This window comes from Dipodomys merriami, unplaced genomic scaffold (genome assembly GCF_024711535.1).
Source record: "Dipodomys merriami isolate MVZ:Mamm:240054 unplaced genomic scaffold, mDipMer1.0.p SCAF_555, whole genome shotgun sequence".
Taxonomy (NCBI): Eukaryota; Metazoa; Chordata; class Mammalia; order Rodentia; family Heteromyidae; genus Dipodomys; species Dipodomys merriami.
The window spans coordinates 184,753-204,590 of NW_027206130.1; the positions used below are offsets into that span (position 1 = coordinate 184,753).

The 19,838-nt window shown below is 37.9% G+C and overlaps 1 protein-coding gene across 2 annotated transcripts in view; it reads left to right on the forward strand.

Annotated features, from left to right (window-relative positions):
- The window catches only part of LOC138811992 (synaptotagmin-1), a 199,687-nt gene extending 181,696 nt beyond the window's left edge, over positions 1-17,991 (forward strand). For both annotated transcript variants that reach the window (XM_069999944.1, XM_069999945.1), the window contains exons 7-8: positions 10,049-10,182; positions 14,871-17,991. In XM_069999944.1, the coding sequence (XP_069856045.1) occupies positions 10,049-10,182; positions 14,871-15,077 (341 nt within the window). In that variant the 3' untranslated portion in view covers positions 15,078-17,991. The remainder of the gene's footprint in view (positions 1-10,048; positions 10,183-14,870) is intronic.
- The last annotated feature ends 1,847 nt before the right edge of the window (positions 17,992-19,838 follow it).

Consider the following 19,838-nt stretch of genomic DNA (forward strand, 5'->3'; position numbering starts at 1 on the left):
ACCTCCAGTTGGTTGTTCGCATCTTCCATCCTCCCATCTTTTGGTATCAGGAACCAGAAGGATTCCTATGCTACTGTTCTATTCTCATCTTGAGCTTTGAGTAGAATTGATCCTGCTCCCAACTTTGTCTGGCTCTCCTAATTAATTGGGGCATTTATACATAACTCAGGTCTAAGCCAACCAAGTTCTTCATATTTTCTATAGCACCAGGATTAAAACAGAACAAGCATTTAGACTATGTCTGTGCAATCAAAGTAAATTTGCAACTTGCTCAGGGAATTCTGTAGGACTTGTAGCTGGACTATGGTTTGAAATCTGAACATTCCATGTAGAATCTGAGGAAAACTTAGATTCTGTTCCATAGAATAGAAAGCAAAGATACAGACAAGCCTGGGACTTTGTAATTATTGATGGATTTATATTAGATTCTGAACTGCGGTAATAAAGTGATCCACAAAGGCAGGAACCCAGAAACACAGGATTTCATTCTATATTTTCTTCAAGTATTCAAGTAGGGGAGTAGCCAAGCTGGGGAGGTGGGTGGAGTTTGAGGCTATGAGAATATCTAGGGCTCATCCTATCTTCTTTTGCCAACTCTAGGTCATTATCTTCATATAACAGGTGCTCCATCACTCTACTACCGCAACCATAGTTCACTCACAAATAGAAAAGAAAGAAAGAGTGAACAGCAAATCCTTATTTGAAGGGAGGGCTTATGGATTTCAGCTCTATTGACACCTTGGACTTCATCAGTCTTTCCTGTTATAATCTGTTTTATACACTGCAGGATGTTTTAGAAGATTCCTTGTTCTCTATCCCTAGATCGATAGCATCCCTCTTTTCCACGTTATCACAATAAAAATGTTTCCAGATGTTTCCCCAGATCCCCTCCTCTGTTGAGATCACCATTTGAAGGATGTGCTGTGACCCACAATACTTGCTCTCACACCTAAGAGGACAGTCAGTCATTCATAGTGAGTCATAGACAATCTAAGAGAAAAAAATTCCAGCTGGATAAACTGGACCCCAAGTAAAATTTGAAAGGTTCTATTATTAAATATGATAATAAAAAAGGGGAAAAGGATTTGAGGAACATCCATAATCTCTGCCACACGGGCACACTTGCACTCTTTCCCATCTGAGAAGCCGATATGTAAACCTCCTAATGAACATTGCCTTAAAATGGGTTGTCAGTCACCTGAAGTTCAGAACCTAAATGATATAATTATCACTTTAGCTGTATCCAATGCTGTAAGTTGATGTTCCGTGAATCATTATCCAAGGAAGAAGGATAAAAGAGTACCTGGAGTTACTCAGAGGCTAGGAATTGGCTCTGAAGGGATTGAACAAATCAGCTTCAATGTGCCTATTTGTGTTCAAGGGAAGTCTTTGGTTGAAATGTAAAGGCCATGGTCACCAGAGCCCACAGTCCCACGGTAGTTAAGAAAGAAGACAGTATCATTATGCAAAATTGTCAGAATGAAAACGGCAGGCATCTTGCATTATTCTGCATTGAACTGCTGCTTTCTAGTTCTCATTGTAAATACAAAGGCTTTAGTGGCTCCTTTATATCTCACACAAAAGGATCATTGCTTACAGCCAGCTGTTTGGCAATTATATTTCTATGAAGTTAGCATAATTTGACATTAGAATTGCCTAAGGGAAGGAGGGGGTGACAGTGTTCCAGGGTATTAAAGTATAGTATAGAATAGTAATGGAGGAAGTTCCCATTTTACAAGTAAATAGCATCCTAACATTGATCTTGAAGTTCCTACTTTGGAATTCAGAAACATATTTTCCCATAGGAATGTTGTTTTTGTTTTTTCGAGTACCACAGAAGTCTTCCAACACCAGAAAAACAAGATAGTACAAAAGAAAGAGCTGCGGGGCAAAGAAAGATTTGTCTGAAAGTTCTGATTGAGAAAAAAATCATCAGGAAAATCTTCAGGGAAGAGGTGACTTTTAAGCCAAACTTAAGATAGGGAAAGAAATTAAGAGTATTTCAGACTAAAGGACAGCCCGTTCCAAGACACCACATTTAAAATTCTCTGAGAAAAACAGAGTATCTACCATAAGTACATCATCCGATTTGGGGAGAAAAAAAAAGCAAGTTAGACTGGGACTCAGTACTGTAGTGGAGTTTGGATATGAAGTCGCTGAAGATGTTTCATGAAGATAATGGTATGATCCAGTAAGTCTTGACACTTACATGAAGTTTGTTTTGAAAGTGTGGCAAGAATTGCAAGAGAGAGATTGGATTTCTGATCTTGAGAAGTGGCAATGATGAGCAAGGTAGAAAATAATAACCAAAACAAACCAAGTTTTTTAAAATGCACACATGAAAAAAATGGGCAGTGTGATGGCTATTTATCGGAGGCAGTGAAAAAAATGCCAGGAAGCCGCAGATTTTCTAATACTTCCATCCCAAAAGCTGGAGTCATACAAAGCCAGACTTGAAGGGCAGAGAATGATCTTAAGAGTTGGTGTGTGAATGTTCAGAGAAGAGGTTGTGGGTTATATTACAGCACATGAACTGCCTTGTGTTTCTGTAAAAGTTTCCCATTCAGTCCCCATAATTGAAAACAACCACTTAGTAAATTTTGTGCTTAACGCTACAGTTTCTCTCAATTCAATTTGCTTTTGGGGGGCTAGATTCTGCTGACACTGTTGCCAGTGACATCAGTGTTGGTAGACACATTACATTCCGGTGCTTGATCCTACGGTCAGGAACTTCAACAAAGGTAGCAAAAACTTTGGAGTATAAGGTTGGTTAGTAGAATGTCTGAGAAAAGGAGTAGAGAATATATTTTAGAATAATATCAATATAATGAACTCATAAAATAAAGTATATCCTTGAAGGTCATAGGTCAGAGGAAGGAAGAAACTAAGGACATATTAACTCATGCTCAAAGAAAAAGAAAAGACATAAGGAAGAGGAGTTATCAAGAAATGTGTGGAAATGACAAACCTTCTGGGGTATCTTTTGGTCCTCCATACCAACCTCCCTGTTTCCATTCTCACCAAAGACAAAGTCATCAAACCAACCAAGCCTTTGTTGGATTGAAGGGAAACACGGTAATTAGAACAGCGGGGAATAGACATATAAGGAATTGTCATCAGTCTTCTTTCTCCCTGACCAAAAGAGGAAGACCAACTTAGTGTACCCAGGAAGATTAGGTCCAGGTGATATACTCTATCAAATGGAAGAATACGATGCAGTACCAGGAGGACTATGTGGAGATGAGCATTCATTCCATCAAGAGCTAAATAGTGAAGAGTCAGAGCCGTTATACATCTGCTAGAAACTAGTTCTTAGACAGAGCCCTTCAGAAAGAAAACTTCCACATTAATATGAGAGAGAGAGGTGAGAAATTCTTCACTCAAATTTAATGCTTGAGTGTAGACACAATGAATAAAAATAATGGCACTAGACCACAGCCTGTTCACCTGATGATTTGTATTCAGAAGGGGCTTCTTAACCGACAGCAGTACAACCAACTGCCTTTTCATCTTCAGAAAGATGAGAGCAAAAACTACTCATCTGATTGCCATCGTGAGACCCTCTGGTATCTTCTTACATGGCAGAATCAATGTTCCAATCCTCCGTCCCCTCAATGGCCACATACAAGAAATGATTTGACACATTATGTTACTGTAGTGTTACTGTAGAATATATTTAATACAGTGAATACCTATCTCTCACTCTACATATGAATCTATGAAAAATAAGAAAGGAGAGAGGAAACAAGGGAAGATGAGCAGGAAGGGAGAGAAGGAAAAGGAAGAAATGAAGGAGGAAGGAAGGGAGAGTGGGAGGGAGGAAAGATAAAGGGATGGAGGAAGGAATTTTATCGATAAGAAATTAAAAAGAAAAATCCAAATTATAACTTTTTCACACAATAGGAAAGTTTGGGAAATGGAGGAATAGAGATATGACCACAGCCAGACAATCATTCATTCCTAACCAAAAACAAGCCTCAAAGCTCAAGGATTCCTTTTCTCTATTTCCAAATTCTCAGCAGCATAAGTAAAGTTGATATTTCATACATAACATATCAGCTATCTCCAGAATCTGGAAGGAAAACTCAATAAATCATATTTCTGATTCCAACTGTCCAAGAGCCTGGATAATAAGATTGTACATGTAATTCTAAGGTTAGCTTTTCAACTATGTGTAATTTAATCTATTGACTTCAAGAAAACTGCATGGGATATTGAATTAACTTCCCATCTCACCCTACAAGACAACCACCCAAGTCAGTAATAAAAGGAAGGTTTTCCTTTTTGTTAACTGCATACATAATCACATTCATCATGAAGGAACCCATTGCTCAGAGTGTATCTACCTACATTGCTGAAATGAATTGGCATGAGGAGAGCTGATCTGACTTCTGTAGCAAAGGAGACTTTTCCCCACTTGCTGAGGGTGGGCACCAGGTCAGCAGAGTTGAGCTGGAGGAGAGTCTGGTCCACAGAGGCTGCCTTGAATGCTCTCCCTTGCACCAGACTATGGCACTAATTAATAATAGGAGGCAGCCGTGCTTTGACACACTTGCCATGCTCTAACACAATTTAAGTGTTACAGCTCTATGAACTAGTTGTTATCACTCCTGTGCCTTTATAATTAAAGGAACAATGGTACAAAGAGGTTAAATAACTTGGTTTAAGACCATACAGATGTGAGAAGTAGAGCCAAGGTCCAAGTTAGTCTGGGTATAACATTTGTGCTTGTAAACACTACATAAACTGTCTCCACAACAGACCACAGAAGGCTTGGAGACAGGAAATATGTAATTAAGTTCTTTGGAGATTAGGGTTTTTGGGGGAGGAATCAGCCTCTCTTAGACTCAGTTTCCTCACTGGGACTGTCGTAGGACTAAAAATATTTCAATATATTTATGTATAAAACATTTAACACATATCATATATACATATATAACTGGTATGTAACCTATAAACATATATGCACATATATAGCTTATAGATAACCTATATAGAATCATATAAATATACAGACATATTATTTCAAATATTATCAAAATCATCTTCAGCTTACATGTCATCTAATTTTACTAATATTTTCATTGATCCCCCAAAATGTATGTATTTATTATTATTTGCAGATGGCATGTTTTGTTCTTTTTTATTAAAAGGACAAACTTTGATGTCTTTGTCTTCAAGATCAGAATAATAATTTTCACAAGAGTAGAAAGAGTATAGACTTTTTTCACCAAAAATAATCATATTTTACATCAATTAAAACTTGACTCAGGAAAATGTGGTGTATATATATATATATATATATATATATATATATATATATATAAAATGGAATTCTATGCTTCCATCAGAAAGAATGACACCTCCCCATTTGCAAAGAAATAGAAAGATTTGGAAAAAACCATATTAAGTGAAGTAAGCCAGACCCCCAAAAACATAGGTCCCATGATTTCCCTTATTTGCAAAAATTAGTATATGTCTAGAATAATCTCAGCAGATGCGCAGAATAGCTCAAAAGCTATGTACAAATGACCATATGAAAGGATGCTAAGCAAAATGAACTCCAAGACATGGACACAAGAGGTTTTTCTTTGTTGCTGTTGTTGTTTTTAATGTATCATGTGATTTATTGTTTCTTTTGTATGTTCTTCCCCCACTGTGGTACATATATATATATATATATATATATATATATGTCCCCTGTTGTTACTGTATTTGATTTTGGTACTCTGGTATTGTATATGTGTTTATCTGAATCAGGGAAGGGAAGGGGAGCAATACAATGGTGAGACAAAGGACAAGGGGGAACCAATGCAACAGCGATATACACAAGACAATATGTTGGAAATGATGTGTACAACTTGGGGGGTTTTGACGGGGAGGGAAAGTAGGAGAAAGTGAGGGAAGGGGTAGCAAGTTTGGCAAGAAATGTACTTATTATCTTACTTATATAACTGCAACCTCTCTGTACATCACCTTGACAATTAAAAAAAAACTTGACTCATCCTTACACATTGTTTAACACTAGAATCTGCTCTTCAAACTTGATAGTTTTATTAGTTTTCCATTGCTGCTGTGACAAATTATCACAAACTTAGTGATAAAGCAACACATACTTATTATTCATAGTTCTATAGGTGAGAAAAATCTGACACATTCAATTAGATAGGAAGAATAAGTTCAAAAGCTCTATTGTAAAACCCAGTAACTACGGATTGAATAACAAAGTTTTCTATCTTTGAAAGTTGTTAATAGACACTAAGTGTTCCTACTACAAAAGAATTAGCATATGAGATGGCGCCCTTTATATTCATTAGCTTGATTGTAACCATTCCATGTCCATACACATTTTTAAACATGATAGATGTCTATAATGTTTGTCAGACAAAAAGCTAACTTTTGAAAGTTTTTTTCCAAGAGAAATCTTACATATTTCTCAACCAAGGTATCCATCAGAGGCTTTTGGTAAGCCTTTGTGTGTGTGTGTGTGTGTGTGTGTGTGTGTGTGTGTGTGTGTGTGTGTGTCTTTTAAAAGCCATCCATACCCCTTGACTTGTAGCCCCTTCTTTACTCTTCAAAGGGAGCAATGTAGCATGACTCTGGTTCCTCTATTGTCTTTTTGACTGTAGCTAGAAAAAGGTTCTGTTTACAAGTACTAATGTGACTAGAACCTGGATATTCTGGCATAATCACATCTCAAAGTCCTTACCCTTAATCACAGTTGTACAGTCCTTTTGCCATATTAAATATTCGCAGGTTCTAAGGATTAAATGTGACATCTTTGGAAGAGCTATTCTTCTGCCTACCATGATTATGAATAATAAGAGCAAAAATCCCAATCTGGTATGTTAAAAAGGTTTGTCAACATGTAAGTTTGAAAGAGATCTCATTACAGTATCCTGAAAATCCTCCAAGTTAGAATAGCTATTATGACAGAAAGGAAAGTCCAGCTAACCTGATTTCAAGCATAAAGCCTGACAATGGTGGGTGAAGGATGGCAGTGTGATACATGGATATCAAAACCAAATGAGCCAAGAAGACCCACTCACTGTTATATCGAGTGCAGAATCTTCTTTCTGATCCCACTTTATGATTTTTATGATCTGAAAAGTGACAGATATCAGAAAAAGAGAGAGATCTTTCTATCTACCAAAGTTTAAAAGCTAGACTACTATTTCTAAGAAAAATACACAAAGGAAGTCAAGCATCACAAACCTCATGCCTGTTTTGCTGATAGCAGGGATTATCTAAATGGTGTTTAAGGAAGGGTTGTCAATATTTAGAGGAGGGAGATTTCCATGAGGGCTTGCTTTGGGGAACAGAAGGAATCCACAAGCCACAGAGCCACAGACGCCTGAGGAGAGTGGGCCACTTTTGTAGCCTGATACTTTGCTGAGATATTTACATGTTTCCAGAAATGTAAGGGATAGTTACATGCCATGAACCACAGGAAAAGCAATAGCAACATTAACAGGTCTCATCACAATCTATTTTATCAGGACTTCTAAGCCACCAAGGAACTGGGAATGAACAAGAGAACAAATTTAAAACCAAAGGCAGGAAAGATGATCTTTGAGATATATATATATATCTGTATGTTCTCCCCACATTGGTATAACTCATCTTGAGTTGGGTAGATTTCCATTTTGACAACTCAGTCTGTGGTTAGAGAGACTGACGTGAAGTACAGATCTCAGACAAAGTTACTAATGAGCAAGGCAAGGGATTAGAGCTTCCTGCAAAAAGAGCAGCATTCAACACAATGAACAAACTAGAAAACACTGAGGAAATGGAGCCAGTCAAGGGACAGATGAAAATGGAGAACAGAGAAAACAGGGAAGCAATTGAAGACTTGGGATATGGCACTGATTTTTTTTTAAATCCCCAAAACACATGTATCTAAGTAAGATGTGGACTCTAAGACAATGGGTAGAAGACTGGACTGAGATTTAGAAGACTTGATTATGAGGTCCTAGATAAATTCCACTTAGTTATTCAACAAAAAGTTAATATGGGGCTGGGTGTGGTAGCTTGTCGTCACTATATCCTTAGTGTGTACAAAGCCCTGAGTTCAATCCCAGTGCCTTCCGATGCCAATCACTATTTTAGTTCTTATAGTAATTATGTCAGTGTTTCTGTCCTTGAGGAATTCTAGTCTTCTAAGGGAAAAGAAGGAGGAGATCAAAGCAACTTTTTTATCTGCAGTTTTCTAAACTTATGTGGGCATTATATTGTCTGTAATATGTCTACCAACTCTTCATGTTCTAAGAAGAGAAAAAGTATCTTGAAAGTTTAGCCTTAGTTATTTTGGATGATTTTATCTCTTTTTGTTAATCACTGCCTTCTGATGTATAGCATACATTACATATGAAATGGGAAAGTGCTTAAGAAAAACAATAGAGAGATTTCCCTTTCCGTTCTAGACAGAGCGTCCTGAGCCCCTGAGGTATGTCATTCATCCATTAGTAACTGGAGCTACCTCACCTCTCCAGTGACTGGGTAAAGTAATAACTTTACCTTTGCCTAATGATGATTAAAGGGAAATGCTCAGAGACTCTTTTTACTCCTTTTCCTCTATGTACACAGGCCTATTTTTTTTTCTTGAATACTTGAAAGAAGTTCTGTGTGTGTGTGTGTGTGTGTGTGTGTGTGTGTGTGTGTGTGTAGATCTGTCTCTGTCTTTCTGCATTGCTCTGTCTCTCTTCCTGTCTCTGTCTCTCACTATATATATATATATATATATATATATATATATATATATATATGTTCTCCCTCTTTCTGTCTCTGTATGTATAGGTCTACCTCTGTTTTTCCACATCTCCTGTTTCTCTGTGTCTCTGTCTCTGTGTAGATCTATTTCTGTCTTCCTGTAGCTCTGTGTGTCTGTCTCTGACTGTCTGTGACTCTGTCTCTGTGTGTCTCTGCTTCTGTGTCTGTGACTCTGTCTGGTGTGTATGTGTGTGTGTGTGTGTGTGTGTGTGTGTGTGTAGATGTCTCTTTCTATCTCTCTGTTTCTGCCTTCCTCTGTCTCTCTGTGTGTATAGATCTGTCTCTGTCTCTGTGTCTCTGTCCACTCCCTGTCATGGGTCTATCACATGCATACACATATCTATAGTTCCCTTCCACCTTCTCCTCTCAGTTACCTCCACAGGGAGGCCTTACCTGAGCAGTTTAACAACTTCCTCCCTACCTTTTACTCACTAAAGCACCCCTGCTCCTCTCCAGGAGATCACTACTCTGGTCTGTTCTTCCACAGCACTGTTGTTGACTTCTACTTTCATGTGTCCTTCATTTTTTTTATAAGTTAATTTATTGTCCATTTCTCCATGCAAATTTTCAGGTCCATTGTGAAGACAGAAATGGTCTCCTCACAGCTCCCAGCCCCTGGTTGAGTAAATGAGTAAATGAACTCATGAAATGGGTCTTTTGTCTTCTCTCTGTGTTTTTGGGTTTTTTTTCCCCATATATTGGTGTGCTATGGACAAGACTCTCTGCCAGCTCACAAAAGCCAATTGTTGGATTTTCAGGGACTTTACAAGCTGGTTGTTAAACTTTTTGTGGCTTGAAATCAGTTGGGAAAAGCACACTTAGACCACAGAAATCTGCAAATGCTACACGTCAAGATATTTTTCCAAAGACCTGGTTTACCAGCACACCACTGTTCTCATCTCTAAAACGAACTTGAAATATTAATTTTCCATGACAAAAAAAAAAGCATAGCTGATGGAGTATTTCAAATCTTTCCCTAAACAGTGCTCACATTAAAAAAAATACTAGGTACATGTTATATAGTTATTTACCTCACGGAAACGTTTAGACCTTATTCACCTTACCTTTTTTATCTTTTACTTATGCTTTTGTTTTTGAGATAAGGTCTCATTATGTAGCTCAGGCTGGCCTGGAACTTACAATACTCCTGTGTTGACCACCTAAGTCTGGGATTACAGCCATGCATCACCATGCTCACCAATGTCTGTCCTTTATAAGCTAAATCATGGTCTAAATTATGTGTCTTTGAGCTTCTAACGATTTTGCTACTGTTTTTCAGATCCTTATGTCAAGATTCATCTGATGCAAAATGGCAAGAGGCTGAAGAAGAAAAAGACAACCATTAAGAAGAACACTCTCAACCCCTACTACAATGAGTCGTTCAGTTTTGAAGTTCCTTTTGAGCAAATCCAGGTAATGTCAGAAATAAATTTGTCCTCTCAATTTTATTCCTTCAGGTCACATAAATTATACACAGAAACCTTATAAATTACCAGTGCCAAGGCCTTCATTAGAGCTGTCATTTTTATTCCCATGCACATCTGATGACTGAGCTAGATGAAGAGAGATGTCATAAAATGTAAAGTACAGAATATGTTGATTCATCAGGAAAAAAAAAAACCTTCTGGTCTTCTATTGAGCAGAAATAAGAGGAAGTAAAGGAAAGTCATTCAGACAACAGTCTTAATTCACAAAGTCCATCTATGAAGTTGAAAAGCCAAGAAAAGAAACAAGCTTGCCCTGCTCACTCCCAGACGATCAGTACAGTTCTTACCATATCTCCAGCACAAAAAAAAATGAAGGAAGAAAAATATTGAGGTTGATACTGAATATGCCTTGTTAGAAGATAAGTAAAAACAGAAAACAATACACTAGGGATGTATTTTTAATTCAGCTTTTGAATTCACCTCTCTATATCTGACTTGAATTAGACATATATTTTTTGTTAAAGTCTGAAGTATTCTACTAAAAGATCTTGTAGTTGATATAGTGAAAACAAGCTGCTAGTTAATAGCCACCAGGATAACACATGATTTTAGGGATTTAAGAACATTTGAACTGAGCTGAGTGCTGGTGGCTCATACCTATAATCCTAGCTACTCAGGAGGCTGAGATCTGAGGATTGCCATTCAAAGCCAGCCTAGGCAGGAAAGTCTCTGAGACTCTTATCTCCAATAAACCATCAGAAAACCAGGAGTGGCACTATGGCTCAAAGTGGTAGAGTACTAGCCTTTAGCAAAAGAGCTCTGGGACAGCACCTAGTCCCTGAGTTCAAAACCCATAACCAACAAAAATTATATATATACATATATATGTGTGTATGTATGTATATATATATATATATATATATATATATAGAGAGAGAGAGAGAGAGAGAGAGAGAGACTCTCAGAATTCGAAGTTCATATCTAGTAGTTATGGACTATGTTCTGCTAGTCTTTAAGTGTCAGGGAATTCAATGGCATAGAACAACACAATTATTATACTTTAAGAACTAATTGAAGTGAGTCTATTTTTCAATGACATGAAACTGCCTGTATCAAAGGAGAAATAAAGTGTAGACAGGAAAACTAAAACATGAGACCATCTAAAGGTCCAGAATAGCAAAAGTCGATGCATAATTATTTATTTACTTTTAATCTGTTTTTAAAATATAGCATCTAATGGATGAATCATACTTTCATTCCACAGAGAAAGCTAAGATAATATGTTGGCTTGTTGTATGTTATGGATATGAAGCACTTCACACACATAATCTCGTCTAATCCTTCTAATAACTTTATGAGAAATGTACCATTATTATCCCAATTTTATACATAAGTATGGCCTTAAAATTCCCTCATAAATAAAACAGGAGTACTAACAATTTATGTCTAAGTAAGGTCATACATAAAACGTTAGGAACAGCCTAGCTCAAGAGCACTCAATACAAGTTTCAAAACATCATTATTCTCAATGCTAATGTCATCACTTCCCAAATTAACATTTTATTAAATAAATCCAAAAATGCGATGATACATAAATCAGTGCTGGCCAGTGGAAGTTTCTGTGTTTATAGAAAGATTTATCATCCATGATACTCAATATCATGGATACTCAATATGGCAGTTACAAATGGCTAATGAGTACCTTGGTCAACTAATGTGCCTGAGAAACATCATGTAATTTCAATGTATTTAGCACTAAACTTAAACTGTTGCTTTTATATACTGTATTATATAGGGCAGTTTGAAATGACAAAAATAAGTAGGGACTCCACCATCCTTCCATTAGTTCATGGATTTCCTTTAAGCTTTCACATATACATTTTCACCTTTGCCCCATATTCATACTTATTTATTTCCTTTGAATATATGTTATATGGGCTGGGAGGGTGGCTCAGTGGTAGAGCGCTTGCCTTGCATGCCTGAGGCCCTGGGTTTGATTCCCCAGCACCACATATGCAAAAAAAGAAAAAAGCCAGAAGTGGCGCTGTAGCTCAAGTGGTAGAGCGCTAGCCTTGAGCTGAAGAGCTGAGGGACAGCGCCCAGGCCCAGAGTTCAGGCCCCACGACTGGACCCAAAAAAAAAAAAAAAAAAGAATATATGTTATATTAGTGTCATCACAGAAAGCACTGAATCCCTGTTCCCAGTCATTTGTTCAGTACTTAAACCTAACACCCTGAACCCCCTATGGAACCCATTGACATTAGTTTTCTCCTGAGACATCAGTTGTTTCAAATCATTCATTTTTGCAGTATGTGTCCAGTGAACTCTTGAGTTCTAAGACTTTATTCCTATGGAAATCATTACCTCCTGCTATTATTTTTTTAATTTAATTTAATTTTATTTGTGAACATACTGTACAGAGGAGTTACAATTACATGGGCAGGATAATCTGCTATTATTTTTTTAATTCCACAAAACAATACAAGGCAGAGCATTGAAATAAAAATTCTAATCTTCATGCTTTGAGCTATAATTTTAGGTATTGCTTTAAAAAGTGCTAACTACAAATTTTAGAAAATAACAAACATACTGAAACTGAAACACATTAACACAGAGCAAATTTGGTGTTTCCCGGCATAATTTATTTGAAGTATAAGTTTCAGAGGAGATCAAATGAACCTGAGCCCATAAGGCATGGAGACAAGATAGCTCTCTCTGGCTTTCTCCACCCCTTGTGTCAACCTTTTATTCCTATTTGTCCCTGAATGCTGCTTTCCTAGTCCTCAAATTTCCCTAGAGAAACTATTTTGTGTGATAAAACAAGAGTTTAGATTTCCTTTGTCCTGAAGTTTTCCGATTATCTATCTTTCTGATTTTCTGAACCCTCTGAATATAATCTGGAAGGAGAAATATGTAATGATTCCCCAAAGCACATGAAAATGTTACCTCCAGCACCACCTCCAAAATATAGAAATATATATAGAAATATAGAAATATAGAAATAAAATACAAGAGGTTGAGCATTAGACATATGCCACTGGCAAATCAATCCCAGGATATTCCATCTGGAGTGACATTAATTGATTTATTCCTAAACTCTGAACATTGCTGTCACTTTGGGCATGCCATCTTCATCCCATTCAATCACACTGCAGTGTGATTACACACTCATTTGTTTGTAGTCCTATACACCATCCATTGGATAGGTAAATTATTAATAATAAAGCCTGTCTTTTATTGCCAGTGTGCTGCATGCAGAAGTGATTGCTGTCTTTGTACAGGAGATTTACATCAGTGACCTCTCTCAATACATTGGTTCTATAACTCAGAGACCAAAATCCACAGAAGAGCTGGAACTCAATGGGATCTTCATTTTCTGTTCCCTCCTCTGACCACAAACTTTTTGTATCCATTTTATTTCTATCTCCTTTTAATTTTATATCTCTTTTCTATATTGGATCCGTCACATATTTTGACTCAGCAAATTCATTACTTAGGAAACAGACCTGAAATATGCTTTGAAATAATGTAATTTTCTATAAGTCTGCCTTCATCTATTCATTCACTCCAAAAAAGTACATTATTACACAACATTCACAATCTGCTGAAGTCGCTAAGGTAAATCTTGTGAAAAGTTTTATCTACTTGATAGCAATGCTGGCTACATGGTAGTTAATAAATGTTCATTAAGAAAATATAAACTTGTAGCAAAAAAATCTTTAGTGACTACTTTTTAAAGACATTCACCATGATGTTATATTTTATATTCAAAATCATCATATGAGCCAGGCTCCAGTGGCTCACACCTGTAATCCTAGCTACTTAGGAGGCTGAGATCTGAGGATTGTGGTTCAAAGCCAGCCCAGGCAGAAAAGTCCATGAGACTCTTATCACCAATTAACCACCAGAAAATTGTAAGCAGCACTGTGGCTCAAGCAGTAGAGTGCTTTCCTTGAGCTGAAAGTTCAGGGACAGTGCCCAGGTCCAGAGTTCAAACCCCATGACCAACCAAAAAAAAAAAAAAAAAAAAAAAAATATATATATATATATATATATATATATATATATATATATGGTTAGCTGAAATCCCATATTAGTTTTAGCAAAATGTTGGTGATTGCATCTCGAAATGAAATTATAATAGCGCATGATTACTTTGGGAAGTTTAACAATAAAATAAAATAATAAAAAGGCCTGAGCAATGGTGTAGCTCTCACTGATGAGACAGATGAAACTATAAATTTAGAGGTCACAGATTTTGCCAAAGTCAGCATGAATGGTGATGTACAGACCCTGGAAAACAACCCACTCATTCCTTATGCAATCTAAGTCAGGTGAAGTAATGCCTTTTAGCTTCTGACATCCTTATGCATATACTAGCAAGATGACTAAGAAATAGTGGACATCATATAGAAAGTAGGGAAATATGAACTGTGTAATAAAATCAGCATTTAAACGGTTAGTGGCAATGACAAGATAGATGCTGATGATTAGAATATAGTGGGAACGTAAAAATTGGACTCCAGCTTTCATATTCAAGTCCTCCTCAGCCTCCTTGTGGTAGTTAGGGGTCCGTGCTTCTTATTTTGAGTCCTCAGATCCCACAGAAGCTTGCCATGGAGCTTCATCTAGAGCAATGTAATTCATTCATATTCATTCTGTGTCCTCTTTCAGAAAGTGCAAGTGGTGGTAACTGTTTTGGACTATGACAAGATTGGCAAGAACGATGCCATCGGCAAAGTCTTTGTGGGCTACAACAGCACCGGCGCAGAGCTGCGACACTGGTCAGACATGCTGGCTAACCCCAGGCGACCCATTGCCCAGTGGCACACTCTACAGGTAGAGGAGGAAGTGGATGCCATGCTGGCAGTCAAGAAGTAGAGGGAAGAAGAAGCCTTTCTGCATTTGCCCACATAGTGCTCTTTAGCCAGTATCTGTAAATACCTCAGTAATATGGGTCCTTTCATTTTTCCAGCCATGCATTCCTAACACAATTCAGTGGTACTTCAGATTTAATTTGCACAAATTTAAGTGTAGAGAGCCCCTATGCCCTTCATCCTGCCACTGCCCTCCAAATCAACTCTTCTTTTAAGCAATATGATGTGTAGATAGAGCATGACTGAAATTATTTATTGTATCACACCGTTGTATATACCAGTATGCTAAAGATTTATTTCTAGTTTGTGTATTTGTATGTTGTAAGCGTTTCCTAATCTGTGTATATCTAGATGTTTTTAATAAGATGTTCTATTTTAAACTATGTAAATTGACTGAGATATAGAAGAGCTGATAATATATTATATGGTAAATAGAGTATGGTCTGCATTCCAGCAAAAATATCAACTTGTAAAGCACTAGTACAGTTCAACTTACAGACATCTTAAAGGACAACTTAAACCTGAGCTTTATTGAATCATTTGAGTATCAATACTTGCACCACATATTTGGTGGGTGAGTCCAATTTGGTAGAATTCCTTCACAGGCAAAATAGCACGATCTGAGCAGCATCTAGGCTGACATCAAGGAAGCATAGCAACAAAGCAGATTAGCATCTGTTTATATGTTCCTACAAAGCTAGAATCATGGCTGCACTCTTATACTTGAGGGGCAACTGAACAGGAGTCAATGAATTCCTACTACTGCATATAGAGTAACAACACAATGGTTGTAGTTGTTGTTGGTGGTGGTGGTGGTGGTGGTGGTGTGTGTGTGTGTGTGTGTGTGTGTGTGTGTGTGTGTGCGTGAGTGCGTGTGTGTGTATATGTGTGTTAGAGAGAGAAAGAGAGAGTGATGCATGCATTTGTTTAGGGATGGGGTGAGGGAGGAGAAGCTGAGGAGTCAGCATTTCTGAAATATTGCCTGACTAGTTAAAATTACACAATAGCTCTCCGTTATCACATTTATACAAAATGTTCATTCCGTGAATTCTGGTCCAGATTTCACACCTATAATGATTCCAAAAGGTTTGCACAACTAGACTTTGTAACAAAATATTTTACTATACAAAACCAGATTAGAAGGAATGCAGAATATTTTTAACACAGCAATCTGTGCTTATTACAAGAAGTTACTTTGTGGTAAACAGACAGTATTGTAATCCCATCAAAAGATGAAAAAGAAAGAGAATTAGCCATAGTTCTGAATGCACTTCAATTAAGCCAAAACAGACAGCTAGTGATCTTTTTTATATGCTCTTTTTACTTAAATAAGTTTTAATTTGTCCTTTAAACAAAGGTGAAACAAAACCAAGAACAAGTTCTAGATAAAAGAAGCAACCTCTTATGTATACTAGATGCTTGATTTAGGAAGAGTTTTTCAACGTTTTCAATGTTATTATGTAGTAAATGGCACTATTATGAAGCTACTAGTCATTCCATAAGAGTCTTACAGGACTGCTCTGTGTAACACTGTGACTGCCGTGTGTGCTTAGACACGTAGTTTCCTCAGTGGATAGCATTCAACTTATTCTGTAGTGATATTGTAACAATACTGCCATTCCCTTCTACTGCACTGCCCAATATGTGTGTGTGTGTGTGTGTGTGTAGCACAAACAGTTCTCATTTACAAAGGACCAATTCAGAACTGGAAAGCTATGCATAGGACAAGAAAGATACACAGAATGGAGTACAACCCACAGCGTTTGTCAAGCACTGTGCACTCTTCCATATTTGTCCCTACTCTGGTAGACAGACAACCACTTCCCAAGAGGACACATTGCTTCAGTCATTTCCTCCACTCACTGGTGTGCCCTGTTTTAACTCACAGGCCACAGAGAGCAGTGATGTCCTGAAGTGCGAGTTGACCTTCTCACAAACTAAAGTGGAAGAAACCTAAGATATTTGCTCTTTAGTATATCACTCCATATTTATGACAAAACTCAAGGGAATTCCCAAAGGGACCATGGTAGACTTCAAACATAGGGTTAGCTGTTTCTCAATAAAACCAGGATACCTGACATTTTCCTCTCCTCATCCAATGAGAGGAAAGCCCTTTCCTCTTTCAGCTATGAATGCAATGAACGCATAGGATGAAAGAAGAATGTATCTCCTTCTTCCAGAGATATATTCACTTTCTTACATGACAGGTAATGGAAAGTACACACTGCATAATGTGTGCTTAAACATCACGTTGGACAGAAAATTCAAAATTCTTTCCAAGTTAAAGGACCAAACCCAACCAAAGAGAGAAAGTAGATTTTTCACAATTCCTTAAATACTACAAACCGACATCTAATTTCACTGGTTTCAGTTTTAAGTTGTTCTCCATAAAACAACACTTTCAAATAAGCAGGGTCCAGCTACCGATCCGACATTATAGCCTCCATTAAAGTACTACTAACATATTCTCTTCCAACACTGCCAACATGGGATTTCACCATAGAATTAGTCGGTACTATATCATCTTCCACGAGTCGGTTGCCTGGACCTGTTTTATGACCAAGATTCATCCTCAGAGAAGCCACATGTACCTTTCTGACAAAGCTGTGTAAAGTGTTAGAGTCTGATGCCCTAGAAAGATCCTAGTTGCCTTTGTGTATACTTACTGCCTGCTTGAGTGTTTCTATGTGTGGGTTTTTCTGTGTCTTGTAGAAATGTTGGGGTGTTTTCTTCTGCCATATGGCTCGTGACCCGCGAGCCAACTACTTTAGCTGTATTTTACCTTTTTTTTTTTTGATGAGGTGGTTTAACTTTTGTTTCACTTTGTGTAGTGAATCCCACAGTAGTTTTCTGATTGTTGTTAAAAATGACTTAACATATTACACGATATTCAATAAAAATGTTTTATTTCCTGTTGATGTGGCCGCCTTTCAACTCTTTTTCTTATCTGGCTGTGGTGGTTAAGTCAAGAATGCATACACTTTCAGGGGGGCAATTCAAGCATCAAAACTAAAAAACAAAAGTTGTGCTAAATGGTAGTCTCCGGGTCACATCTATGACTACAGAGGGGCTGCAGAGAAACAATGCCCAGAGAATATCTAGTCACTTCTGCCCATTGTCCCTGGATAGTTCTTCACCATCTGCTCCTGTCTGTTATCAATTCACCTGCCCATTTTGATGCTTTTCACTTCGCCCAAAATATGCACTCAGCGGATTTAATTCCAGAGTCATGTACTCTCCAGGGTGGAACTGAAAAATGATGGTTTTAACTATTTTCAAAGGCTTGCAAGAACTCTACCTTCTATGCCTACCACAGAGGCTAGAAGAATGCAAACACCTTCCCTATACTCCTTTCAATATGCATTGAGCATACCTTCTTTATTTTAGATTTTGAGTTCATACTGCAGGCTAATCCCAGACTGATAGATAAACACTATCACAATGCCCTATGATGTGTACTTCAAGGGAAGGCCTTAGCATGGAGCTAGTGGCTCACATCTGTCATCCTAACTACACAGGATGCTGAAATCTAGTGGATCGAAGCTTGAAGCTAGTTCAAGCAGAAAAGTCTGAATGACTCTATCTCCAATAACCAGGAAAATTCTAGGGTACAGGTATAGCTCAAGTGGTAGAATGTCATCCATGAGCTTATTATTGCTAGAGGAAAGCAGACAGAAGCTAGAAACAGGAAGAGGATTCCTTCTCTTCCCCTCCAACTTTCTACCTAAACCAGTGTCTCCATTGGCATAAACTATCAACAGATAAGGGATTCAAGGAAAACAAGTCTTTCAATGCTGGGTTTCCATCCTTAGTCCAAAACAGCACAGAAATTGGGGAATGAGGACCAAGAAGAGGGGCAATTAACCAGCCCATGAGGAAACCTTTGACCAGCTTTACGTACTTTTCTCTTTTAGGCTCTTCCTAATACAACACAAGCACAGAAATCACACCCTCATTCTCTTTATGCAGAGAACTTACACTTCCAGGTTTGAAAATTCCAACCAGGGTTACAGCATCCCTCCTCCCTGCAACACATCTCTATTCCAGATACACAGATTCTTTGAAGTTTTTTTTTGTTTTGGTCCAGTCATGGGGCCTGAACTCTGGGCCTGGGCGCTGTCCCTCAGCTCTTCAGCTCAAGGCTAGCGCTCTACCACTTGAGCCACAGCGCCACTTCTGGCTTTTTTCTTTTTGCTTATGTGGTGCTGAGGAATCGAACCCAGGGCCTGAGGCAGGCAAGGCAAGCGCTCTACCACTGAGCCACCTTCCCAGCCCCTCTTTGAAGTTTAGCAAGTGACTTAGGCTGCACACAAATCCAGACAGTGTCTTTGGAATACAAAAGTGTTTTAAAAAAATAAAAGAAAAATAAAAATGAGAAATAACCTAGTACTGAACGTACAAAGAAAATTTCCAGAGCCTCCAGAATAATAATTATGCAAGTGGTACCATCAAAAGAAACCACTAATAAAGACACCAGGCAAACCTTCTGATGGTCTGTGTAATCTATGTTCTGAGGCTGGCAGCAAGTCAGGCTTAAACCTCACGTTCTAGCCATCTTGATTTCCTACTCTCCCCAACCTATTCACATGCCCAAAGTTCCTACATCCATCCTTCTTTGACAGCAACTATCTTGGCAGCGTAGCCTTTCCCTTGTGTAAAATGTAACTTGCTCCTGCCAGGACACGTACAAGGTTAAAGCCATTTTCCACAAAGCAAGTCGGGACTCACTTTTTCCCCCACATGCAACACTTTTATCTTTGTCACT